The sequence below is a fragment of the Apteryx rowi genome, unplaced genomic scaffold, assembly GCF_003343035.1.
Source record: "Apteryx rowi isolate R43461 unplaced genomic scaffold, aptRow1 scaffold_246, whole genome shotgun sequence".
Classification (NCBI taxonomy): domain Eukaryota; kingdom Metazoa; phylum Chordata; class Aves; order Apterygiformes; family Apterygidae; genus Apteryx; species Apteryx rowi.
In genome coordinates, this window is record NW_020448819.1 from 20,630 (window position 1) to 48,475 (window position 27,846).

Below are 27,846 nucleotides of genomic sequence, written 5' to 3' on the forward strand. Positions count from 1 at the left end.
CAATGGCTGAAAATGTAGATGTGGAAGATTGAGCTGACTAATGTACCCTGTGCTCCATCTGGAACATGGTGTGCAGTACAAACTCTCAGTCCACAAAAAGGATCATGTTGGTATGAGTTGTTACAAGTTTTAAATTCTTGTTATAAGTTGTAAATAAGCAATACTGTTACAAGATTTGACCCTGCTCCACTGTGGGAAGAGCAATGTCAGGAGGAGCAGAATCACATACTTGGATGAGCTGGTGTGGAGGGAAATAGCTAGAACTAAAAATTGTGAATGTTCTTGGTTCTTACTCAAGGCAAGTTTTTAAATCTTTTTAAGCAGAAGTGATGACCAAAATCAGTTTGTGTGGATAAAGTCTAGATGTTTCTGAATATCATTCAGTGCTCATTTTAATCCTTCTTACTGACTCCAGGAAAAAAAAATTACAATAAACTAAAAGAGCTTTCAAACAGACAATAAACTACTACAGTGGAACAAAGACTAGCTATAACATCAACAGAACCTAACATCTGAGTGTAGAGAGAGTCTGAGTCTAGATTAGAGAAGGGCTCAACTGATAAAGCAAAGAAAATTAATGAAAGAAAAGATGGACTTGGACTAGACAGCTCCTGGAATAAACTGTAATCACTTATTAAAGTTAGCAATATAGGACAATACCTTTATCTGGCATATATATCTGGCTATAGTAGCACTGCAGATAATTGTGCTGCATGACTTTATGCAGCAGTAGAGGTGGTCTGTGACTTCACTCAGGCTCTTATATTCATATTCTAAGTGTAATGTATTCTTTCAGTGCCATAAGTTCTGTACAAAGGCAACATTAAACTTCACAAAGTACTTTATCCCCAGGTAATCCAGTAAATTAATGTTTAATGGACACTTTTTTACAATAAAGAATACTTCCAAGCAATATAACTTCTCTGATCCAGCTTCATCTTAAATGGTTTATTTTTATAATAACAAAGTGGAAAGCAATGAATTATACTGAACTCTTCAGCATTTTCAGGTCTTTATTACAGCAAAAATTTCTAGGATACAAGATGCATCCAATATCCAGAGCTACTAGAAGTTGTTTGGGGCCAAGGGCCAAACAAAAGGGTTAGGTCAACTTCCCTCTTTCCCCACCAGCAACTCAGAAATCCTGCACCACCTTTTATCCTTCCCCTCTGTGGTATCCAGTACTCAAGTTCCCTTTCCTTACACCCAGATTCTTTGGATTGTCTCTTGTTTCTCCAGGCTCATTATGACTGGTGGCTTGTACAGGAATTTACCTTGCTAACTTCCAGTTTCTTGATGACTGTGTTAACAGTGCTCAAGAAGGCTGGTTCTTCCAATAACTCCTCTTTCAAATTTGAGGGAAAAAGTTAATGTGATTAAAACAATAAATTATCATAATAAAGGGTAAGAGACCTTACAGAACAAATTCTGGCTTTTCTGCAAGCTTCAGAGCCTCATGCATGCCTGCAGCTGATAGTTTCCGGTTGATATTCCTATATTTGCACTGCAGTAGGTTGCGATAAGTTGTCCTCAGGTCCCGATTGAAGAAGGCGTATATAAAAGGGTTAATGAGAGAGTTTGCATAACCCAACCATAGAAATGTTCTCTCAACCCACAGTGGGATACAGCTGCATGCTGTACCACAGATGAAGGGCCTGGCAGTTGAGAGGAGGAAAAATGGCAGCCAGCACACAGTAAAAGCCCCAACAATAATTCCAAGGGTAGTGGCAGCTTTCTGTTCTCTTTTAAAGATGGAAATGTTTTTCCTGTCATGCTTAAGGAGTCGTGAAAAATTAGTACATTCTTCAGATTCTTTGTGCAGTTTAACAACTCCATTCATAGATATTCCTTCCATTTCTTCTGGCCGGGGAAAACCAGCAAACTTGTGTTTAGCAGCACTCCTCTTAGCAGCTTTGTAAATCTGATAGTACATGAAAAGCATCACTGACATTGGAATGTAAAACGCAACTGCAGTGGAGTAAATTGTGTAGCCAAAGTCTTGACTGATCAAGCAAACCTTTTCATCGTTTACATTTTGGGCCCAACCGAAGAGTGGGGGTATGGTGATAGAGGCAGATAAGAGCCATACGCACAGGATCATTTTGGCCATACACTTTCCATTCTGCCTGACAGGATATGTAAGAGGTCTTGTTATTCCCAGGTACCTAGAACAATAATGTAGAGTTACTATATAATGCTTTGGTTAACTGATAAAGTTATTTCACATAGTTTGCTGTAAAACTTAAGATGCTTGGCTAAAAATAATAATTTATTTTTTGAACATTAAGGAAATTCTGAAAGCTAAGTTTTATTTGACTGTCTGATGAAGTCTTGGTATAGATGAGTGCTTACTCCACAAAGCATACTACTTTCTATATTGAGTTCATGCTTAAATTAAGACAAGTGGTTTCATTCATCTTACTTATTCATCAGTTATAGAGATCCCTGCCACTAAACTGAGATGATGAGTTGTCTTTCTTACCTTTGTGTTTCAGGCAGAAACAACTAACTGCAAACTTATGTCAAGAGTAGATTATCTCAGTACTACCATAATTCTTTTTATAATCACTTAATTAAAAAGAAATGACACTTTTTCAACATTCAGACTCTTACTGAACAAAATAACAATCCATCACAGTGTCAGTTCAACAGGACTGGGGAAAAAGCTTGGTTTTACCAGGAATTAAGTTCAGAATGATAAATAATTGGAAACAGACAAGAAATGTTTACAGTGTGCCATGGTTTCATGAAAAAAATGAAGTCTGACAGCTTCTACATCTTCTAAACTGCTAGAGCTTAAAATACACACTCTGTTCCAGTAAAATGTTTATCACTATTGCCCTGCATAGATGGACAGCAATATCCTAAGTTTGTGTTTTCTCTCAGCTACAGAAGATTTCCGTAGTTCCTCTCTAACTATGAGAGGTTTCTCTTAAGTGGGACTGGATGACTTTTTTTTTTTTCCATCTAACATTTTTATCCCAAAATTTGGATTCTGCTCAGCTGGAACTTATTTATAAATTCCCATTAGCTTCCTCAGATTGTTCTTTTCTTGTCCTCCCAAAAGAAAGAATTTTGAAGAAAAATCAGTGTGATTCACTTTGGTGCTTATAAAAGAAATATTTTTACTTCAGGCATCAAAGCAATGTTTTGGTTTCAAGATGTACCTATATTTAGTTAAAAAGTGAAGGTTTGGGAGGGCTACAAACAAGAAATACAGTAATGTGATCAAGAATGTTTTTGCTAGGTATATGTGAATACCTAGCAAATCAAAATATCGGTATCTGCCTAGCTCTGTAGAATGCTGCATTGTTGATTTTACTGCAATGCAGTAAATTATGGCTAGTGCTACTGCTTTATATAAGAACCCAGGTATGCTACAGTTTTGGAAATAAAAGACGCATCATTTCATGATCTGTTTTGTTGAGTCTCAACAACATCACTGAGGTATTACTGATAGAGAAAGTCTGATAAAAGGGACAGAACTTGTTTATTGTGCCCTCTTCTTGACAGCATGCACAAGTCAATTACAACAGTGCCTGCGGGTGCTGTGAGCTAAGAATAGTTATTAAGATTGGCTGGGATTATAGCAGTATGATATGTGAGCATGGACCATGTTATTAAAAAAGGCTGTGCCTTGTTCACCTCACCTTTTGCATTAGAATATAGTCAGGCATCCGCTCCTGGAGGCCTTGGGCACAGTGTAGGTTCCCTGGAGAATTCTATTATACGGAATCACTGGCCAAAACTGTTTGCACTGCTAATGAGCTGAGAGTTTTCCAAGGCTTTCCAAGATGTAGGGGAACACAGATAATGCTGAGAAGTTCTAGAGTTTAACTGTCTAATGGATAGATCATACTGCTTTAAGTAACATAACTGCAACAAGGGTAGTTATTACCTGCAGCCCTTCTGTGATAACAGTGGCATGTTAGATGGGTAAAATACAACATCACACCCTTAAAACTTGTGTGAGAATAGCATGATTTAGCCACAAAACAGTTAAACATATCATTGATGCAAAAAGCTTACTTGCCACTTACAACATGTTGTTTTAAAGAATCTTTTAAAAAAAAGATTGGTCCATCTTCCTGAGATATGTATTTTTCTAGCTATTACACATTTGGTCATTAAAAACAACTTGATTATGAGGTGATCTTCCTTATGTAGCTAAAATGGTTAAATTAGATTTCTGTAAAAATCAGATCTGTGGGCTGCACACTCTGAATGCCTACTGGTGCATTCTGATGCATCAGAATATAACAAAAAGAATTCATGAAAGCAGAAGTATACTGAAAATAATTAAAATTCATTAGTTTTGCACTGACACCACTTTTTTGGAAGCTATCCGAGCTCCACAAAATGCTATTTGAAATTAAAATATATTAATTAACATAAAAATACACCAGCATCCTCTCTGCCTTATCCATTTCCCTAAATGTAGTATGCTAGGAAAAGAAGTCAGTAGACATAAATGAAGGAACCTTCTTTATCTTTTTATCTCCATAGATGAAATCTATTACCCTTGAAAACTTAGCTGCAACTTCAAAATAATGTAAATTGCTACTGTTGTCTAATACACTAGAGAGTGTCTAAGACTTAATGAATTCATGATTTTCTAAAGTATTATGTCAAACTCATCATAAAAATATGTTTTTTAATGCTTAATCTCTAATGATTACCTTCCAAAAATGACTAAAGGTAAATCAGCTAAACTAACATATCATTCAAAAAATATATAACATCTTGAGGCCTTATTGCCTCAAAGAACTCAAAATAAGAACAGACAACATAGACCAAACAGAAGGCAAACAATGAGGGACAGAGGTGATTTCTTTTTAGATGAGTGTGTGTAAGCACATGAGTACATCCCCAGTTCTGGGCTAGTTGCTTATAATTTCTTCAGTGTCTCCTCTTCCCCTTTGGAGGATTAGAAATCAACTACTGTGCTGCAGCCTTGTTCAGGTCTGAGGTGCACAGTGTGTCTCAGCTCTAGGGTGGAATAATTATCGCTTGCCATTCACTTCCTGGAGTCCTGTTCAAATGCAGGTGCAGAACGAAGAGCTCCTTCCTTGCTGGAGTGTACGATCATCAGCTATTGTGAACAATCACCATTTGCTAGTTACCCACTGAGTACCAACAGTGGAAAAGGTAAATGAGTAAGTCTTCTTTTCCTTTCTCTTAATAAAAATCTGGCTCCCTGTGCTCCAGTATTCTTTCCCAGCATCTCTAAATTGTTACAGATAATAGTAAAACCATTACAACTATATAAGAGAGCTCCTGAAAGCATTCTTTTTTTTTCCTTTTTTTTAATTTTTCCATTCTGGCTTTTTTGATATTGATGCATTACAGTGACCACAGAGAATAGTTTGTATCCTATAGGGCTAACATGGTCTCCATTATCACCTGAACTGTAGATTATGCAGACATTTCTTATTACAATGTGCTCAATATATTAAATGATACAGCAAGTGTTAGGCTGTAACATACACGGAAAACAGTATATCACAAAAGGAACAGGAATCCACAGATCCTGGTTTCCATCTCTGGCGCATTATCTTTCTGCGGCTCTTTGTATTCCCTTTTCCCATTCGTGTCTGTCTTAGCTATTTGCTTGTCATGATGGTTGTCAATGTCACTGCTTGCACGGTACTTATCAAACTGGAAACTGGACTGCCATGGTGTGCCACTGGATGTTACTATATTATAAAATCTAAAAGGCTCAATACAACTTTCTTTTCTTATAAATATAATTATTTCATTCTCTAACCTAGGAAATTGTGCGAAGTAGTCTGTTTTATCTGCAATACCACAAAGCAAGTTCATGTAGTCAGCCAGTTATCACCAGAAAAACTTTTCAGGATGACCTTTCTCATCATGTTCATCTGACTAACTCTCTATTTATGACTGAAATGATTAGTGGCTTCTATAGATGTAGAAGAAGATATCAATTTTTTCTCCAACCATAGTTAAGAGAAAGCAGCAGTGCCAAACTTGGTAGCATTTAAGGTTAAGCAAGGATGACATTTAACTTTTGTGGATTGAACCTGATTCTTTTAGTACTAGAAAAGTTCTTTTCCTTTTCTTTGTGTTTGTTCCCACCTGAAAAAGCCAAATATATCTACAATATTTAGGCTGTAAAAATGGTGAAGTGTTTATAGCTACTTTGGGAACTTTGAAATGGGTCTAGTCTCCCCACCTTCTGAAGTATCTAGAAAACAAACTGAGGTAAACTGAGAATAAACAGCTACAGCTACATCAACTTTAACAAAAGGAAGAAAATGGTAATAAAAAGGTCCAATTTGAGGTCCAAAATCTTGCTTTATTACCTGTTTCATTTGGCTAAAAAAATAGGAAAAACAGGAAGAGGACTTGCTCTTCACTGCAAATAAAGCCACAGAGTAATAGAAGATCTAACAGCTAAGAATTTTAAAACTATTTTCGAGCCTCCTGCCAACCTACAAATAAATTTAATGTACCATGATGCAGGGATCACTTACGCTGTTTTTGAAGCACACACCTGAAACTCCTTTGTCACTGGTCTCAATGTACTTTGTAGATAGAATTCCATTTTAATTAGTCCACATTTTTTGTCAGTATTTAACTGGCTTGTAACTTACTATCACTCACCCAACCTATCAGAGGATCAATCAGAGGATTCTTCAGCTTGTAACTTACTGTCACTCACCTGTCCCATCAGAGGATCAATCAGAGGATTCCTCCAGAATCAGCTTAGCATCTTTCACTGTCTGGCTTTGCTTTTATGAAGCAGAATGTGTGACTAAGGAATAAAACTGGAAAAATCGCAATGGAAATTACACAGATGCACAGTACAGCTATTTCTGTCAGGGATCTTGACATATTGCTCTGTTATCACTTACAATTTGACTAGGAGTTGAGCTTGAGGTTTTTTCAGTCCTTCCTATTTTCTTATTTTAAGAGTCATACAATGATTCTCTTAAAAAGATATAAAAGTTGCTTACTTCTTTACTTTTGTGCTTTTTCTAGTACAGCAGCTTTCTAGCTTCAGTTCTTCTCTGCCTGTATTTGTTTCTATGCCAGCTTACAGCTATAGAATCCTGTCTAATGATTCACCTGCAGTAATAACTTATTCTGAAGAATGATGCTAATCTACTGATCTTCCTTTAGTGTCTGTGATTCTCTCACAATCTTTCATAATTTTTCTATTCAACTCAGTGCAGCGTTAAGGAGACACCTAGTAAGAATAGGAGCATGGGGTCATTCCTAAAAGCTTTCTAACATTCAGAAACATTCTTCCTAGTGATCTGCCTAGAATGATTTTTCCTTATACTTTGATACATTAAACAGTAAATGAAATGTAAAAATAAAATGTTAAAACAATGATCAAATCTATTATTTCTGTTACAGCTGCATGAAAAACCCCTAACAGAAATAGAATAAGGTGTACAAAATGATCACCAAAATATTATTCCCATTACACAGCTAAGTAAATGAGATGGAAGTAAAGGAGTAGAAACACAAAAAGACCTAAGTGCTGAGACAATGAGCGTTACAGTGCATGACTGTAGTGTTATAATGTAAAAAATAACCTTGTTAACTATTGCATGACAGTACTGTATGTAAGTCTTTCTGCAGTACAGACTGGCCTCATAATCACATCATGATACCTGCCAGTTTATTGTCAGGGAAGAGGAGGACCCTTCAGCAGAAGTAAAATAAATACTTTTCTCCTTCCCAGAATTGGACCAAGTTATTGATTTCATTGCATATATGGCTGATTTCATAGTATGTATTAGGTCACTTTAAAACCTCCATGTTAAATATCATGCAATTTAGAGTGAGACAACAGGTCTAACAAAATCAGACCACTGCCCAGTGGGAAAACAAAAATTTTGTTCGGTTATTTCTCTACTCTATCTAGCTAAATATTGTATCTTTCCTATATAGTAAATTAGTATATAGTCCATGAAAAGTCTCAGCATGGTGGCCAGATTCCAGATCTTAACTGTATTAGCTAGAAATGGTTAAACCTATAGTTCTTCTTTCTTAGTCAATGTTGAATGCCATAACATGAAAGATCTTAAATGTACGCTTTGGTATCTGTTGTTTTAGATGCTTGACAAGAAAGACCTCTTATTTTTAAACATTTTCAAAACACCTGATTTTTTCTGAAGCCCATCTTTGTGGGTTTCTTCATCTCTGGTCTCCTGCGTATTGGTGGTTTGTTTGCTTACTGAGTGCAATAGGGTTAATTATATACAGAGTTCAAAAGTGTTTCCTTTCCCTACCCCACTCCTCCTTGATAGATAATATGCAGCACTTCTCTGGAAGAGGATCCAGAGATGTACTGGGAGTTATATATGTTTGTCCTTCTCTTTTCAGTCTAGAGAATCTAAAACGGCAAGTGAATGGATGGGTTGAAGGGCTGAGTCAATGGATACTGGTAAGACACTGGAGGAGAAATGGCAGGCTCTATTCTTGTTTCAGTTTATTAAAGAAATTGGGGAGGAATGCTTTAGCACTGGAAGTCACTTTTAGGATACCCCTTAATTCATGAGAAGTTAACATGTTTGGATCCTTACTCCCAAGCATTTCTATCTCCTGCACAATAAGCTTCACTGTTCTTCTGGCAATTAAAATGTTTGTCAGAAGCTGGGTGTTAACATGATCTCTTGCTGAATGCCTACGTGATTAGAGAATCTAGAGCCTTTGATGATCCCTTTGCTCAGTTGCCCAAGCTACTTATAAAACTGAAGATAAAGTTCAAGTCCCTGAACATGATTTGATCCAACAGGCTAACTAGTTTAGAAAACAAGAGTTGGATGTCATTGAGATAACATGGAGATAGGTAAAAGCACTCCATACAGCTGATGTTTGCTGAGAGGAAAAGTTTTGTTTGCTGTTTTGTCCCTGCTGTGGGGCAGAATGACTTTAAGTAAATGTGTGGTTTCTTGAAGCACCAGCTGAGATGAAATCTCTACTCTGTTCTATAGAGGCAGCTCCTGAGCAAAAGAGAACAGAGGAATGGAGAAAAGGAATAAATTTTGCAGATTAGGAACTGAAAAAGAGACTAAAATCGCATTATCCTTTCAGGTTTCTCCCCATCTTACTTATCCCTTCCTTCATGCCCAGGGGCATCCCCAAAGCCAATAAAGATTTCAGGTTCTTGCCAGAAAGTGTGTGTGGCACTTGTAACATGTCCTTTTCCTGCCTTACTGCCTTCAGCTAGAGTTTTAGTTCTCAAACTCACAACGTATTAACAAAGAACACATCTCTTTTTCTCTCCCATATTCCCTCCCATGGTGTCCTTTGGCAAAGATGAATGCTCATGATCCCAGCCAGCCTCTTAGCTTCAGCCAGGGCACAGGAGACGTGCCAGGAGACAACCACCAGACATGCTTCAGTGCTGGAACTGTCCTGTTCTATGCAAGCATTCAGGTAGGCTGTAACAAAAATGGCAATGTGTTTTCTCTCAGCTCTGTGCTCCACCAGACACCAGCACAAACATGCCTTGGGTGAGCAATGAGGCAGGCTGATAGTCTACAGGGCCTGTGTCTAGATTTTGACTAACATTTTTGCCTACCATCTCCTCCCACATGTATGCAGGCACATACACACAGGCCAGGTGACCTCTTGATATATGGCAGTAAAGTGGGTCCTAGGATGTACGTCCTGCAAACAAGTTGAAAGCAGAGCAAGCTCTAGGAGGGCCTCTGGAGGAGGTACTGAAGTGCCTGAGGACAGCACATGGAAGGGTGTCTAGGTGGATGCAGCTGAGGCACTCTGGAGAGTCTCCCAGGACCAGTGGTGGAGATCTAGCATGGGGACTCCAGGTCTTGAGCCTGTTCTCAGGAGGAGACTGACAAAATGGTATAGCGATGTCCAGGTCAACTACAGCAAAACTGATAAAGGTAGAAGAGCTCCCAAGTTCCTGGGTCCAGTTGAAGATTGCTTCCTGACACTTTACTGGGGTAAGACACATGCTTCCTCTGCACCTTAGTTTTCACAGGAGAAAGCCTAAACACACAGGAAGGGACCTGCAGAGAACTCTGGTCTGGGTGATGAGGGTGATGAGTATCAGGGTTTGCCCAGAGTACACCAGGCTTTCAGCCTAAATGCAGTTTACTGACCTGCCCAGGATCACAAAAGAAGCCTATAAACCTTGATCACAGGGTCATCACGATCCTAGGTTAGTGCTTTAGTTGTATAACTAGTTCTTTTTGTGTTTCTTGAGGTAAGCTAGCAGATATCTTCAACTAAAATGTGGGGGGGGTTGATTTCAAAGCTATGAAAAAAAGTCATTTTTAAAAAAGAAAAACCTCTTGTAAGACACTCATAATGCAGAAATGGCTAAGGTGATTTTCTCCAACTTAACTATATGAGTCATGCTTGGGTTGACACTAAACATCAGCTTAAAAGGAATTATTTTGAAAGTTATAATGGTGTTTCAAAATGAAAGCCTCCTACAACTTTAACTAGAAAATCATGACTGATGTCTTAGTACAATTAAATGAAGTGTTTCAGAAACTTCCATAGTATAAGCAATGATTGAAAAGAAAAATCACAGCCCATTGCACTGATAATACCACTATATTAAAACAAAGTATCTTCAGGGAATAGCTATTTAAATGTGCTGATATTTATGTCCCCTCTCTTCCTTCCTTGAATACAAACAATTTAAACATAATATCTACAGACAAAGCACTTAAGGAACAATACCCTCTAGAATACTCCTTCTCTCCTCCCCTTTCTTTCTCTTCCTGCCTCTGCAGAGACAGAAAAAAATGGTAGTGGAAGGACTTGCTCCAAATTCTCCTCTGTGCTTCTCCCTGAGACTAACTTTGCAAGAGCCCTGCTGAACCGTAGAGAGTTGTTATGGGTGAATCGTTATACCCAACTAACTAATCTACTCAGGCATTTTTGGCTTTGGCCATAGTTGGATTTGTCTAAAGGTAGATCTGAATTTGACAAAATCACAGGAAGACTTTGCTGTGGGTTGGGTGTGTAAGTATTTTAAGTGTTCATCTCAGGCTTAACCTTTTTGCCCAAGTTCAGCAGAGAAAAAGGAGAGGATATCAATAAACTATGTTAGTATACAAAGGAAAATCTAAGACTACGGCAGGTTTATTTAGAAGTCTTATTTCTAACACTACAGGATGCACAAAGCATCTTGTATTGTTTTACAGAGTCTGGGTTTCTCTATGATATTAACTGTGGGAATGTCAGCCAGAGGTACATATTGCTCCTAGAAAGTGGGCACCTGGGGTTTTAACTTCACTCCTTTCCTGAAAAATGTTTTTACAATACTGTCATTACAGTGTAAAACATACTCTGCACTAATGCAATCCTCTCACAAAGGAATTTTCAACAAAGATAGATCTGAAAGCAAGAAGAAAACTTGCTACCAAAATAAAAAAGAGAAATGGCGACTTTAGGACTCTAACTGAGGTGCCAAAGCAACCAAAGTATCTAAGTAATTCTGTTTCATAAAAAATACAAGATGAAAAAGGACATTGCATCTCTTCAAAGACAAAGGTATTCTTGCTGACAAGATCAGTGATGCTGTACTTGTGAATAATCCTAATAGCAGCAAGCAAAGTAAAGAATTTTTGTAAGACTGAGTCAGTAAAAAAATAATAGAAAGTAGGGAGTTTGTGGTGAATCTCAAGGGTATGAGCAACTCAGTCATCCCAGGTACAACTCTAGCACAATTACTAGAAAGAGAATAAGCTATCTCTGCTCAAAGCCACATACTGACAGGTATTTAGCAGTGTTGTGTGAAGGATGAACAGAGCCTTACTATGTTTTATGAAAGCTTTAAAATCGACCTTCATTCTGAATTTTATGAAGGACAATTGTAAAGGGTTTCTTTTTTTTTTTTTTAATCCTAAATTGACTGAGTAAAAACATAATGGTGCACTGAGTCCTATTTTTCCATTTAAGCAAATGAACTGCAACAGTTCATTCTGAAATAACCAAAAGTGGACATCACCAGAAAATATTCCAGTTGTATTAGTCTCCAAACAGAAACTTTAGGAAAATCATCCCAATCTCATAAAATACTCAAAAATACTTTGATAACAGAACATCTCATTCTGACCCACTATAATACCAATTGTTTTTTAAAGATGCACTCTCTGGAGTAGCTTGTCCTTTTCAGTATTAAAAGTGTGTCTCACTTCCTAATATGAATAGGTCCTATCACAGAAATAAATCATAACCTGTTTTGGAATGAGAGGCAGAGGAATGGGGGGAACACAGCATGAACAGAAGGTACCAAGGAGAGAAGGCAACAGATGATTAGATTAAATTGCATATCTGCAATTTGAGAACCTTTTAGAAAGGTTCACAGGCCTTTCTAACAGAAACTTCTTCAACGGGAACTTACCAGAAGATAATAAGGTGATTCCTTCCCTGTAACCTAGCCAAACAGTTATTTATTTTCCTTTACTTGATATTTTGGCATTATTGCATGCTCAGTATGTGGTACAGAATGAGGTTATCATATTTCATCATCTTTCCTATCAATGAATGAGAGGCCTACTGTACCTACCACAGCTCTTAGTCATATCTCATTTATTTCCTTAGCACTTACTTTAACAGAGATATTTATTTACAAAAGCTTATACTCCAGATCCCAGATTCTCCTTTCATATGTAATCCTCCTGCCTGCAGTCATTTTCCTCAGAAAATATCTCATTCAGTAATGTTTTGGAATTTCATTCCAATAAATAAAATGATCAGATCAAGCTGTCCTCTATAAACTAGAAATAAAAAATTTCTAAAAGTTTAATACTACTTTAGAGGTTTTTCTTCCCCTTGTGATCACTCAGAATACTCAAATATCCAGCCCCCAATGCCTTTGAACTGAAGAAGGGTGAAAGGGAGAAACATTTAATGATGAAAGAACAACTGCAGCAAAACCCAAAGAGCGGTGGGTAAAACTGTATGGTCAGCCCCTCGCAGCCACAGTATTCAATAGTTCATTTTTCAAAATGCTTATTCATTTCTACCAGAAGGTTTGTGAATGAGGCAAATAATGATCAAATGAACACTACTTCTTTCTACCTAATTGTCCTGTCTAACGAACTTTGAAACTCCTGGGTCTAGCTCATGCCTGCCAGGCTGCAGTTCCCTGTAGCTGGCTTTTTCCAGCTTGTTGCGGACAAGCCTTGCTTCAGTGGAATTTAATTCAAATCCAGATGTTCATCCTTCCCATTTCAGCTGTCACCAGCTCTAGTTCTGCAATGGCAGCTCCAAATAAGTTCAAATGTCTCTAGATAGGAAACCCCAAAAAAGATTAGTCAATATAAGGTGTCCACTTTGTCTTGTTGAATGAGGGCCTGCCCCAACAGGCTTCCACTACAGTACATCCTTTTACTTCAGCAACATCTTTCATAACTTCTCTCCTTTTCAAAATCATATTTATCTGCAACTTATAGTACCTTAAAATACAGAACAAGCTCCAACACAACACTAACTGCTATCACCAACTTCACAGGAGTGAAATCATAGTACATTCAATATACAGAATAAGTATTTTGCTTTTCTCCTGCTGGGAAAGGAGTTTCTTTCTTCTTTTGGCCCTCTACTTCTGGGCCTTTTGTAAGAAAGGACAAAATTTGAGCCCAGATTCAACTACTACTTATCCATAAACAATCATGCATCCAGCTCTGGGGCTCAAAATGTCTTTAAGGTGCCTTTTCATGTTGTCCAGAATTTAGAGCTATACCTTTTTACTAAATCAGAAATAGGTACAGCTGATCATAGACCACCACCTCCTCCTCCAAAGTCTTTAAAAATAATGGGATTTGGGGCTTACCAAGGATCCCAGACCCCTTCTCTGCTGATATTACAGATGCTGCAGCGCACATGAGTGTGATGAAATGAGTGGGATCAGCAGAAGGCAGCCCTCCCTCTTGCCTCTCAGTGAGTATGCCTTTGCTTTTCTCTGCAGCAGGCTGGCAACTCTCAAGTTCTTCTGAGATGTGGTTGCATCAAACTATGTGTGGATAAAGACTAAAATACCCAAGGTTTGTTCCTGTGCTTACAGTTTCCAATAATCTCAGTTCTCATTGCCAAGCCAATATCTTCAAATGTGTATTTCAATTTAGGAGCAGAACTTTGGCATCAGTGTGGGATGAATCACCACAGCTGAGCGCCTGCAGATCTCGGGGAGCTCACTGGGAACTGTAAGTGTTTGAGATGTTTGCTAAGATGCTCCCTTCATTTCAGCACCTAGGCAGCAGTGCATAAGCTTAATGTTAAGTACCAGGTTTTGGAAATGTTAAGCACCCTGTTTGCATTATTTTATTCATAGGCAAACAGTCTACTGTGCCATTTTACTTTGGGTGATTTTTGAAAAAATGAAGCTTGTGTCCTGGAAATGACCAAACTCATTCAGCAAGAATAGCTTTTTAATATGGGACAATAGACTCTTGAGAGGCTGCAATTAGTATTGTTGATAAAAATGCTTGTGCCAAGAAGTGGGTTCCAATTGCAGATCCTTAAGGTAAAAGGAAAACTAAAGTGCGTAACAATGCAAAAAAAAAGAAGTCTTTAGAGCTGGAGCCACATTATTTTTAGCATCAAAATATCTTATTAGACTATTAAAGAAAAGCTTTGCATCTTGTCAGCAGCTGTTTTGGGTCACAGGTATAAATATATCCATGTAATTTTGTGGCCAGATAACACACTAGGTCTTTGTTCAGGGATTCAGTATTTCTAGTACTTGTTAAATGTCTACTTCTACAGCAAATAAACAAAATTTAGCAACCCACATAAAGAACTATTTACAGAAAATTCTTCTGGCAAATGTTACTGTGTATCTGAAATATTTGATAACAATCACAACATGTTTTCATGGTTTGTATTGATAATAACAGTTATGTTGTAAATTATACAGTAAGTTGAGATAGTAGTGTATACTTCTGTTACATGTGCTCATTTCTTCCATTTCCACCTTCTAATTTCTATGCCTATGGCCAATTTCTAAATAGCAGTTACTAGAGTAAATCTTCTAGACCAGTGTTCTTCACTCTGCTTTGCAAGCCCCTAAATTTTCTAGTGTGGGAACAGCCCTCTAACTAGTAAACACAACCAACTGACAACAGCCTTGTTTTTTTCAGTTACCTTTTGTGTCCCTCTCCAGGGATCTGCAAGCCATATGTTGAAATCCTTTATCCCTAGTCTCTAGTGCATCTCTAATTAAAAGCAAACAGGTAGAAACAACGTACTTAGAGAAAGCTCTGTATCCAGGGCTCTATTTATCTCACAGTGGCAATAAGCCACATCTCTCACTGCAACTACCTTAAACATAGCTGATGAGAACAGATGATTCATTCCATTGCCAGCAAGTTTACTGATTAGTATTCTTCAGTGGGAATAAAGGTGGCACAAGCACATACAAGGTTACTGGGAGGAGATCCCAAGATGTGTCTTCCTGGGTTTTCTCCACTAGTAAGCACTCCCCAAAAGAACTGGAGAGTTTTCAACTCCAAAAAGCCAGAATTTATTTAAATGAAAACTAGAAATTTCATGTGTTTAAACAGAGAAAACTCATCACAACCAGGGAAGATAGAAGTAAAAAGATCTGTACACAACTCTCCACAACTGCTGTGCCCTTGCAGACAAACCTTTGCTTCCAACTCTGTTTTTACCCAACTCAGTGAATTTTTGAGTTGCAGCAAACTCTGCCAAGTCTCCTCTGGTCCCTGGGAGCCTTTTCCATTACCCTTAAGATCTGGCTGGCTGCTACTTGCTCCTGTCTTCAGACTCCCCTCCTTATCACACCCTGCAGGACCAATAGCACCCAGGGAAGGACAGTGTTATCCTTTCAGGTGGCTCTACCTCTACTTCCCCCAGTCTCCTTAAAGGAACATAAAAAATGGTAAACAAAAGTAAACAACCAACTTTCCCTGCAGTTTTATTTTTAACTAACATTTCCCTGAATTAAAAAACTTGGCTTTGAGTTTCTGACAGCACTGAAAAACCACCCATTTCCTTGACATATCTCAGGAAAAAACTTTGCTGCCAGCTTTTTCATCAAGATACAATGTACCTCTAAGAATAGACTTCACCCTGGTTTCTCGTTACTTAAAAAAAAAGCTGTTTTTATAATGTCCCTCCTTGCTTTTTCTTTTTTAGCCAAATTATGACCATTCTGCAGTGGAATAACTGTACAAGATGGTATTAACCCCCTCCTTGGTCTCCCTCCTTGGCCTGGATAAGCACAGAAAGCTCAGTACAGATTTGATTTCCTTGCAATTATCAGTTCTTTATGTTAACTGCAACAGCACAACCAGGATTTTCACTCTTGTCTGTACATTAGCTAAAGAACTTGTTTATTGCTAAGATATGATTCATTATCTGATTTGTATATATGCTAATATTTATGGCACCACCCATATGTGAAAATATTTATCGGACAATCTAGATGTTCTATATAAAGCTTCGTGAATAAATAGATAGGTATAACAAAATCAAAGCTGCTGCATACTCTTTCCTTAATTCTGTTACATTAGTTCAAACAAAATAGAGACAAGCTCTCCCCAGATGCCTGTATATGCCTGTATGCAAACATCCCCTACTGAAGTCAGCAAGAGAAGGGCACGTGTGTTGTGGCAAATAAGCTACGAAAGCTCCTGTACCTTTAACTCTGTAATTGAAGATTTCTACCCTGAGCTTTACATAGGGGCCAGTTTTGTGCATGTACGCCCTTAATCTTGGCAAATGATTCCAAATTGTTAAATCATTTTCATTTTCCATTATTACTTATAGCCAAGAGAGTCAACCTTTTAATTTCAGGAAAAAAAAGGATGTAATAATATTCATAGACTCATTTCATAGGAGTCTTTATGATCACAGAGACTGAAAGGTAGATGTTTTATCCCTTCTGTCTTTGGTTGACCAAACAGTCACCTTTTTGCCAAAATATAGCTTGCTTTGTTATACTTAGAAGAGCCATAACATATGATGTCTATTATGAGAACAAATATTTGCCTCAGGTTTGTGATCTAGCTCCAGCCTAGCTTTGAATTAAGCTGTCAGTGCCAATGTGCATTCTTAGCATTTCTAGCTGACTTGGTGCTCAAACTCCTTTAGGAGCTTGCTGACTTTCACTTTGGGTCGTATCTTGTCCTGTTTCCCTAGTACAGTTTAGATTTGAAGCATGCCCACTGCACTACGAGCAGCACCTGTCCACGAAATTCTGCAATGACACTATGAAAAATCAAGCACAACAGCAGACCTGGAACAAGGGAACTTGCCAACCTGAGTATGTCAATCTCAGCAAAAGTAGGACTAAATCAGTGCTTAGCAGGATGAATGACTAGAACTTTTATTTTGCCAAAATCTTGGCAAATTGAAACCCCTATAGCAAGAAGAGACTGAATAAGAATGCTGGAATAACTTTGGCAAGAAAAATCCCCAATTCCCTTCTCTAGGAATACAAAAGAAATATTTTCTGCTGGTTGTGAAATAGGTCTCTAACACCTAAGGGAGAGAATGAACTAATGGGCAAGTTGAACTGAACTGATTCATGTATCCTAATCACCTATTAGGGTGATCCGGTGGAAACTGAGTGTGAAGAAAGGCCTGAGAAACCCCAATCAGTTATTGATTAATTAAGGTTTGTGACAAAATACAAATTAGCAATCTGTGCTGTCACTGATACTGCAGCAGTAAAAATGGAGGCTGTACACACTCACATTATATGTGTATCTCAAATGTTGGTACATAAAACTATACAGAATTTGATTATTCCTCACAGTTATCTCAAACACAGCTATACAAAAGTATCAGACAAATAAATCACTAACTGGAATCTGTCAGACAATCTTAAGGGAAAAAATATGAAATTACATGAATCCCCTCTCTCCACTGCAGAGAGAAATCTCATTCTAAAAAAGTTTTTAAAATCAGCTTTGCAAAATTAAAAATCCTATTTAAATTTGACTACACCCTTAGACATGTTTCTTATATAACATAGCATAAAAAGCCCTTTTTCCTAATGTGCTAATATAGATATCCAAATGTTGCAAACTTTGGTAAAAGAAATTAATCAAAAAAAAATGTTATCAGCACCAAAGGCTATTTTACTGTCCCACGTACAGAAGTTAGTCTGTATCACTGAAAGATCTCCACAACTGCAAAAACAGGCAAGTTCAGTCAGACCTCCTCCTCCCAGATAGCTTTCATGCAGTTGTCAGTAAGTCATTTCAATGTATGCTCTAAATATATCCACTATGCAAAACAATTTACAAATATAAACACTGTAGTGATGAATACTGCTTAAAATTCAATTAAAGAACAAAGCGTCCTTTTAAGTCATTCGAAGTAATGAAATTTTCAACTGATTCTTGACCTTAGCACATGCATATTTGCTCTATCCAAATACTTCTAAGCAGCCCCCTTCAGTCTCAATTGCCTAGCAAATCTAAGCATTTCTAAAGTGAATATGGCTAAAATGGTTAGAAAAAAATCACTTCTAATCTGCTGAAACAGTGCTAACATTACAAATACGATATTTTCTGCACAGTACTATCTCAGCCCCATGACATATTTTATTACTGGAGTCTTTTGGAAAGGAAACTCAACCCTTACAGTAAGAGTTTACTGAAAATTTTTCATCTGCCTTTTCTATTTTTAGTATACATAGAAGTACACATATTATGAATCAATCCTATAAAAGTACCTGGCTATCCAGTGTAACAGGAAAAACTAAAAGCTATAAGCTTTCCAACTGAAAGAAATTAATCTGTCCTTACAAAATGTACTGGCCATTCAGAAGAAAACTGCCGTGAGCATTGCTTTATGATGTTCATACTTTGTCAGCTCAGATATTAGAATTTGTAATTGCATTTTTCCAATCTTTGTTATAAGACAAGGGCATCTTGGCAAACTCAACTGTTTCTCCAGCCTTTTTATATCCGTGCAAGAACTAAAATGGCTGGTTCTTTCTGCAGATTTCCTAGTCTACAAAGGACGGGCCAGATCTTTATGTGATATACTAAGAGGAGAAAAAAGAGGTGTTTGTAGCTAAAAGACAGATCCACATTTACAATATCAGCTGCAGATGAAACGGGATGTTCTATCCCTAAATTTGCCACAAATGTTTCTGATAAAATGTTTCAGATAAAATGTTTCAAGCTCAAAAACAGTATTTAAAAAAAAGATTGGATTCCTTTAAGGAAATAAAACAGTCCTCTTACATAATTTAGAGGCTTTTTATAAATCAGTCTTATAGTAAATTATTCCAGAAAAGTTAAAGAACATTCCTTGGGAAATTTCTGTTCCTTTAGAAGGTTGTGAAAGTGTATTACCAGCAATACGGTAGTCTCGTTTCAACCACTGCACAATGACTACAGATGGTTTGATGTTTCATTCTATAATATTCATTCAGTTCAAGAAAAACTCACTAGGAAAATATATTTTGATACGAATGTACACAAATTACTCTACACTGTCCTTCCAGGATGATGTGTATTGCATTTATGTAATTTATATTAGGAGATATTTCTGAAAGACGCCTTCAAAACCTGAGTGTTTCTAGGGAGTTATATTCTTTCTGTGAATCCTGAAGGAAATCTAATCTGTTTTCACTCATGGAAAAGCTTTTTGTGACCTTGAAAGGAAAAATTCACTTTCTAAATGTCTTCAGAATGCCACATATTATTTAAATGCACTGACAGCTCTGAGTTAGCTGTGGAATTCATTTTTTTATTTAGAAAAATATTCTTCCTTTTAAGATCAAAGTATGGTCTAGATGATGGAATATTTCCTAGGCAGCTGCTCTTTCTTGCATTGGTAAAAGAGTCAGGTTGTAATCCTGGCCAAGCAGTTCAAATTTTCTTGTAATTTTCAAAGTGGATGTTTATTCTTCCAGTACATTAACAGGCCTGCTTGGCAAAAATGTGAAGTAATATTCCCTTACCTCTGACTACCAGACTCCTTTGAAATGTCTGGATGGACCCCCAAGAATTAGAGACCCCCAAATCACTTCTGAAAACTGATCCAATGTTAAATCCTGGTAGGAGCAAACAGAAGATAGTTTCAAATGTGAAAGAAAAAAAGTAACAAGCTAATTTCAAGGAAAGGCATTCACATAAATGTCGTGTAACTGCAAATCTCCCATTACTGATTCAACTATAATTCCCCCTTCAGGCATATCTTCGAACATAACCAATTACAGCCATCTTTTCACTATCACTTGCAGATTACCCTGCATCTCCATGCATTATGGCTCCCTTTTAGTAACACTACTTAAATATAGCCAGTATATAACAACAGAATAATCAATTTACAGATTTTTGTATAGCATCTTTTAGCTTCCCCAATTTTTTCAGCTTCTGCCATGCTGTCACAAGACACGTACCAAACTTTAGGTCTTAGGCCTGTTCTCACTGCAGAATGACACCACTTCCACTCACTGTGGTGGAAGAAGGACCTCCACCTTATTCCTGAGTCCACTAGTGTTTACAAAATGGCCCATCTGTTTGTCAGATTATCTTTTATTTGCTATATCCCATTCTTACTCTCTGTGTATCTGGTAGTCTAGTCATTAAGAACAACGACTGTACAAAGACATAACAAAGTAACTGCTATTGCCTCGAACAGGTTACAATTTTAGTAATCGCATCTCTTCTAGTCTGCCTACGTGATGTAAGAAAAGGTAAATAAAGGTGCCACAGAAACCAGTGCGATCATGTTAGTACAGCATAACACCCTAACTTCATTTACTGTTCAGGAGCTGGCTTTCAGTGAGGCATAGACATTGCATTACATTAAATTACTTAAAAATGCATTCAACTTCCAATTCAGTGTCTTCATCTCAGTATCTTGGAGCAAGAATTAGTGTCATGTCTGTTTTCAATGTAAATAAAACAGAGATTGAAGAAGTGTTCAGTAACAAATTCTCTGCAAAAACAAGTTAGAACAACTCAAAGGAGGAATATTAAGTTGACTAAACTAGAAAAACTACATGGGAAGGAATAAAAATATCTGTTTTTTCCTTATTAGTGTGACATTGCTGTTGGTATCTTCAGTCAGCTAGACAATAAGTTATTTACAGACTTGGAAAGAGTACATTTGTTTATGGGTTTAGCAATGGAAAGAACGGCTCTTGTGGTGGTGGTGTTTAGGAACAAGCTGCCATATTGATCACAAAACTTTCTTCTGCATCAGAGACCTTAACTGCAGCAACTCCATCACATACTTTTTCTACAATTCCTTTAAGCTTTTTCTTGATCCTTCAGTTATTTCTATGTAAAGAGAAGCTTTCTGCTTTTCTCAAGCCTTCAGTGACATTACAAGCTCCACTGTTTGCAAGGCACCAGGACCTAAATCTTGCAAATCATGAAGGAACCTATTTCATGTTTATATCAATGGAAGTTGGGAAACTCGCCGCCTACAGACTGTGTTTAAAGAAAAACCTTACATATCAGTACTTTTGTATTCTACATGCTTCTCATATCAAGGATGAAGGTTCCCTAAATAAAGCATAAAATAGGGTGCCTGGAAATGAGAATCCACAAAACTCATATTCCTAGAAGGGAATGAAGAACCAGCTGGCGCTAGCCCATAGGAACTTCAAGGACAAGAGTAAATCTGAGTCATCTACAGCAATGGTAGGAATTCTTGCAGTATGACACAGGTCATAAATAGTGAATCAAATCTCTTGGGGGACACTGCAGGTGGGTACCTATATTTATTCTAGATCCAGAATATATTACATAAAACATTTTTTGATGGTATCTGTCTATACGTATATATTCTACAAATATTTTGTGAAGGAATGGAGCAGGGCTGGCAGACCAGACTGCAGCCTTTTCCACCCCCAGCCTAAATGCATAGGAAAAACTTTCATACCAAACAGAAAGCCATACAGGGCTCTTAGGTGTCACTAAGTTTAAGAAATTACTGATAGGGTTTTCAGGTCACAATTTTCAATTTTAGATTTAGGCAGAATTTAAACACCTGCATTCTATTTGAAGTGCTTAAATCTTTATTTGGATGTAGTCTTAAATCCTTCCTGTGAGGCACTGGGCCTCCTCAGTTCCCAAGCATGCATCAAGGAAATTTGAATTTGGTGAGCGTTTAGGGATGAACATATTCTAAGGTGATGCATAAGTACCCATACTTATTTGGAGTATAGCAAAAGATACCAAACAGGGATAGGAGAGAGAGCAGATGCTTGTGTATAAAAACCTCCAGAACAACACAAAGTCCTGCTTTTGTATCATTTGTGTATAAATCCTAAATCTTCATCAATTTAATGGATGTCTGTAATACTCATTTAATGTTGGCTTAGACACAGACTGGAAAATTTCTCCAGAAAGTGTTTAATTACTTGTGTGGGTGTGGGGAAAGTGTTATAATTCTTAAACTGTATCTGAGTAGTTATGTTCTTTATTACTTTCTAAGCCAAAGAGTTATTTTTAAATTGAATTAAAAATTGCTACTTATGCAGTTATTCAGTGGATAATCTCCAAAACAGGATTTCTGTAGCTATCTTGGGTCAGAAGAACATGATGAATCAGCAGGCAAACCACACCAGTTTAAATTAAATTAATTCCCTTTAGATATTCATTCACCCACTAAGATGTGGTTTGCATCCTCCCCTTACAATTCACTCCTGAATTTTGCTCACTCATAAATGTAAAGGAATCCAAATTTGGTATAATTTATTTATTCAGAGCCAGAAGAGCAGAACATTAAAGGAAAAAACGGTAATAAGAAATGTTTGAAGTAGGTTACCATTCACTGAGGGACAATATCATGCCAAAGTCTCTGCACCTGCTACCTTTTTCCAAAGCTACCCCCCATACGATGAATGGAGAGTACAGTGAAGGTAATATTGACTGTCCAGGTATTAAGCTGCCTATTTAATCCTTATGAAATTGGGAAAGGGAGAAATATGTTCGTCTCTCATTTACACCCATTTTTATTTTTGACCTACCCACCTGTAGGCAGATAGCTTCTTCCAAAGGGGAGCCTGAATAAGACAGATACCTCAGAGAAAACACGCTCATCTCAGCTCACTCTAATGAAGATCTGTGAAAGTTTTCACATTGTGGAATAAAAGGAAAGAGATGATGTGAAAAAAGTGCAATAATCCGTATCTTGATATTATTATGGGTACTATCTTACATTCTCCACAAAATATAGTTCTTTGTGGATAACAACATGACCTTTTCTTTATGGAAAAGTCACTACTGTGGCTCTAGAGAAGACATACTTCAGACTAGATTCTTTCTTAGTGCACCCTGTACAAAGTTAGAGATTCCTGTATTAGCATGTTAACACATACTTTGCAGTCTCACAACAATTTGTACAACTTAAGAGTAGAAGCAGTTTAACAAGTACTGGTGGTTCTGTTCAGATGCTTTAAGAAAAAGATTGGTTTTGTTTTGAATTGCAAATCCCTATCCTCAAGAACGCTGTTCTCAAACTAAGCCAGCCCTTAGACATTTATACTTATCTGATAAATTAAAATGCCAATTCAAAAACATAATTTTGTGTATGATAATATGTTCCTATTCAGGAACCTATGGAAAATTTAATTTTGATGCCTGACCCTGTATTCAGCCCTTTCATGTCCTACTAAGAAATCCCCTGTTTCTGAAGTGACACGGGGTCACTATTCCACTGCCTTCAAAGAAAATGTTAGTCTTCCATTCACTGTGCTGTAGGCCTCTGTACTAACTACCTGTCTAAAAACATTAGGGAAGTATTTAGCCACCACATTCAGGACCATGCTGCTTTCTCCGGTTAATGCTACACATTAGGGGAAAAAAAAAAAGGCATCATTTGAGAAGTTTCTGGAAAATTTCCAGGAGTAACACGCTCCTTTGGAATGGGTCACCAAGAATGTGTCTGACTACAAAAAGATGGGGGAGTGAGAGGGCGACAGAATCAGCTTATGGCAACCAAAAAAGACCATTACAATGCAGGAAAATGCTTTAGAGGGCAGGTGAGCCAGTCCATTTGTAGACTCCATGCTAATCTACATCCTTCAGAGCTTTCCAATTGCTAAAGAAATTCAGTTAAAAAATGCATCCACCACTGAGGGCTGTAAGGCAACATATCTCTAAGTACAGAAGGCCCACCAGCTGCCAGCACTCTAGGGCTATCAGTGGCATGAGCTGAGTAGCATATTAATGTGCAAGGGAAAAAATCCCCTTGAACTTACTCAGTTTATCCTGTCCAGAAGGGCCTTAAAGCCTCTTTTTTACCAGCTATACTCATTTGTCTAATAAAAGATATTGCCTCCTCTTACAAACCTTGTCTAATGGTTTGTTTGAAACTTTTTTTTAAATTAATTCAATAGTGACATTCTTGCAGCTATTTACCTTGAACTGATTCTCAACTCTGATCCAGAAATAACCTAGAGATTTAATAATGAAAATTTAAAATATCCAACTTTGCTGTCTCTCTGTGTTGCCTGTAACACCTTCATCTTTCCCTTCAAGGGAGGCTTCACTGGATGACAACAAAGACTTCCTAAACTATCCTAAAGAGCTAAGTGGCAGTCCAATTCACAGTTATTCTTGAAAAATGTTCAGTTTTATCCTATCTTAACCCTTCTCCCTAAGCAAATGGCTTCCATGTGACCCCAGAACCATTTAACAATTGTGCTACAAGGTTTAATTGTATAAAAATGGCACCCAGTGCCAAACTGAATGATGGTGAATTGCATTCATTTCTTCCCTGCTTCTGGGTTTCCTGGTTCATCTTCTATTTATATTCTTTGTGCTGGGATTACAAGGGCTGTATCATCAGAGAACCTTCTCTCACAGATAATACAGAATTTACAAGTGTTTCCATCAAACCTATGGCTTCCTTCATAAAAATGGTTTGAACCTCTAATGACTATGTACACCATGATTTGCAAGCTACTGTACCAAACAATACTTTATCTGTGGGTTCTCATTTTTTCAGAGATGTGTCTCCCCCAATGCTAAATCAAAGCTTTCCTAACTACATAAATGTAAGAACAATTCTAGGTAAACTAGAACCATTAAATCAATGTTACATTGGTTATATTTCATCATACACATTTAATTTTCATCATTTCTCTGGTCTGCATACTTTATACATCTTCAGTATTCAAAGAATAGTTAACATCTCAAGCTAATCTTTGGCCTGATGAGCCACTGTTACAACAGTGTAAGATTATGTATTTTTAAACAGAGTTACAAATTATGGAGTTTTAAAATTCTTTATTGCCAAGTGACAGAGACATTTTGCTAAAGAATTGCTGGCTGATCTCCCCATTAATGGGAGACATTAAGATGTTCTATTTATACTATTATCCATCATATGGATAATCCATAATGGATTTGGATAATAGAGGTTAAAGCACCAGGATTCGCCAAATTTTGACTTCAAGTAGGGAGTAGACAACATAATTATGAGTTATGAAGAGATCATGCTGAATAAACATTTGGTAATAGAAGTAGGAATATGCAAAGACAAAAGGAGAATAATTCCAGTTTAAAACAGTATTTGTAAATGAAAATCAGTCATTCATAATAGGTTATATTCTGTTCTAGGTGCATTGTTATATCCCTTGTTAGTATTTCTTTGAGGGGGAGGGAGAGAAGAAAAAGAATGGAAAGAAGGAAGAAAGTGCAAGACGAGATCATCATTGTGACTAGTTCAATTAAAACCTCTATTCAGCATACAGCAGTGGCCTCAAATTTTAAGCTAAGGAATGGAAAAGAGTAAAACTGAACTACTACAGTGCTGCTGTGTGAATCAATCATCCATCCCTACTTGGATAAGAAAGCTTAATTATGTTCACCTGTCTTACAAAAGTTATCAGAAATGGAGTTGGAGAGTTCAGACATGGACATCAAGAATGATCAAAGAATGGAACCACTTGTGTGTGGAGAGAGTGGAAAAATGAAATCAATTACCTTAAAAATAAACAGATTAGAAAAACAAATAATAATGTTAGGAAGTTAAAACAGGCTACTCATCTTCTCACGCAACACTGGAACTAAATTAAAAGGTGGCAAACTTTAAGGCAACAAGAGAAAATACTTCGATACTCACCCAAAGTCAGTATGTGGATTTCATTGCTACAAGATGCTTAGCAGCATTCAGGTAACTGCTGGCCATGGTAGAATTCACTAAACAGAGAGCATCGGAGCAGGGAGTGCTTATAAAGAAGTTAAAGTTTTGGAATGAATATAAATTGTGATGCTCCTTGGCATGAAACAGCCTCTGGATTTGTGGGGAACTCTTCTGAAGGACTGGTTCTTTGTAGAGACCTAATGCAGAGTTCTTCCAAAAAACTTTCTGAAGCAGGCAGTACAAGCTACTGTTAGAGAGGATATTGGACTAGATAAACCACTTGTAGAGCCTAGTTAGGAAGTTCTTCAATTTCTGCTAATTGTATTGAGTCGTAATGAAAATGGTCTCCCTCTAGATGCTAAAATGCCCAGTATGGGATGGGTGCCATAAAAGAGAGAAAATACATTCTGCAAATTATTTTAGGATTGGACCACCGTAGAATAAAGGAACCTGTTGACCTTCCTCTGCAGTGGAGAGCTGAGAGGTGGGCAGAAAGTGAGATCTTAGGCCTGGCTTTAACATCAGAAATGAATTCCTAGTATGCTCTTCTGCAGTCTGTATACACCTACCTATTGCTTCAGCACCCATATCTTTTGGAAGAAGTTAAATGCCAGCAAGGATAGTGTGGTGGGGGTTTTTTTAGATGACTGAAGAAGTATGAAAAAAGGCAAATATTTCAGAGTAATTTCTCCTTCAGTACTAAGTTTATTTGTCAAAAATGGGTTCCATCAGCTGAAGCGTAAGTATTCTGAGATTGTACTAGAGCAACGATAAAATACCTACTAAGCTGTAATTCCTGCATCTTCTCAGAGCTGGTGAACTCCACTGAATTCAGGGGGGTTATGTTGTCACCAGCTTGAGAAGAACCAGCTCAGATCTGCCCAGGGTATAAAGCGGTTTAAGACATATGTTGCGAGATGTGAATCAGCTGCAGATGCCCCGTTACCCGTGACCAGCCACAGGAGCCGCGCACGGCGTGGCCGCAGCTCCGCTCTCCGACACTCCCGATCGCCGCACCGACGGCAGCGAGGCCGAGCCGCGGGGCAAGCGGGCACCGGCGGCGGCGGCGGGAGACGCGGGGAAGCCGCGAGCAGCGGAGACCCCTGGCGGAGCAGCGCCGGCAGCGGCAGCCACCCCGGCCGGCTGCCCGCGGAGAGGGGGCCCGGCTCCACGCGGCGCGGCCACTCACCTGTCGATGCTTATCACGCAGAGGGTCAAGATGGAGGCCGTGCAGCACATGACGTCCATGGCGATGAAGACGTTGCAGAAGAGGCGCCCGAAGATCCACTCGCCGCCGATGAGGTCGGTCACGCTGACGAAGGGCATCACGGCCAGGGCCACCGAGAGGTCGGCCAGGGCCAGCGAGACGATGAGATAGTTGGAGGGCTGCCGCAGCTTCTTCACGAAGCACACCGAGATGACCACCAGGCAGTTGCCGGCGACGGTCAGCAGGGTGATGAGGGACAGGACGGCGCCGATGACAACTTTCTCGACGTTGCCGTAGCTGAGGATCTGCTCCCCGCACTGCGAGTCGTTGTGCGCCAGGGGGCTCGCCGTGGGCAGCGCCGACGGGGTGCCCGCCGGGGCGAGCTTCACCAGGCGCGGCGGCCACGAGCCGGCGATCATCCTACCGCCGCCCAGCGCCCGCGGGTCCTCCAGGGCGAAGGGCCGGAGGTTACCGTAGAGGTGGCTGCTGTTGGCGGCGATGACCATGGTGGCGTGAGCTGCCCATGAAGCCCGCCCGCCCGCCGCCCGCTCGCCGGCTCTCCCCGCTGCCCGGGGCGCTCG

At 38.5% G+C, this 27,846-nt stretch overlaps 1 protein-coding gene across 1 annotated transcript; it reads right to left on the bottom strand.

The window, feature by feature from the left end:
- Nucleotides 1-1,305: 1,305 nt before the first annotated feature.
- HTR7 (5-hydroxytryptamine receptor 7) lies at nucleotides 1,306-27,776 on the bottom strand. Its single transcript, XM_026066694.1, has 2 exons — nucleotides 27,248-27,776; nucleotides 1,306-2,165 (listed from the first exon to the last, which is right to left on the bottom strand). The coding sequence occupies exons 1-2, from the start codon at nucleotides 27,769-27,771 to the stop codon at nucleotides 1,415-1,417; spliced, it is 1,275 nt and encodes a 424-aa protein (XP_025922479.1). The 5' UTR covers nucleotides 27,772-27,776; the 3' UTR covers nucleotides 1,306-1,414.
- Between the last annotated feature and the right edge of the window lie 70 nt (nucleotides 27,777-27,846).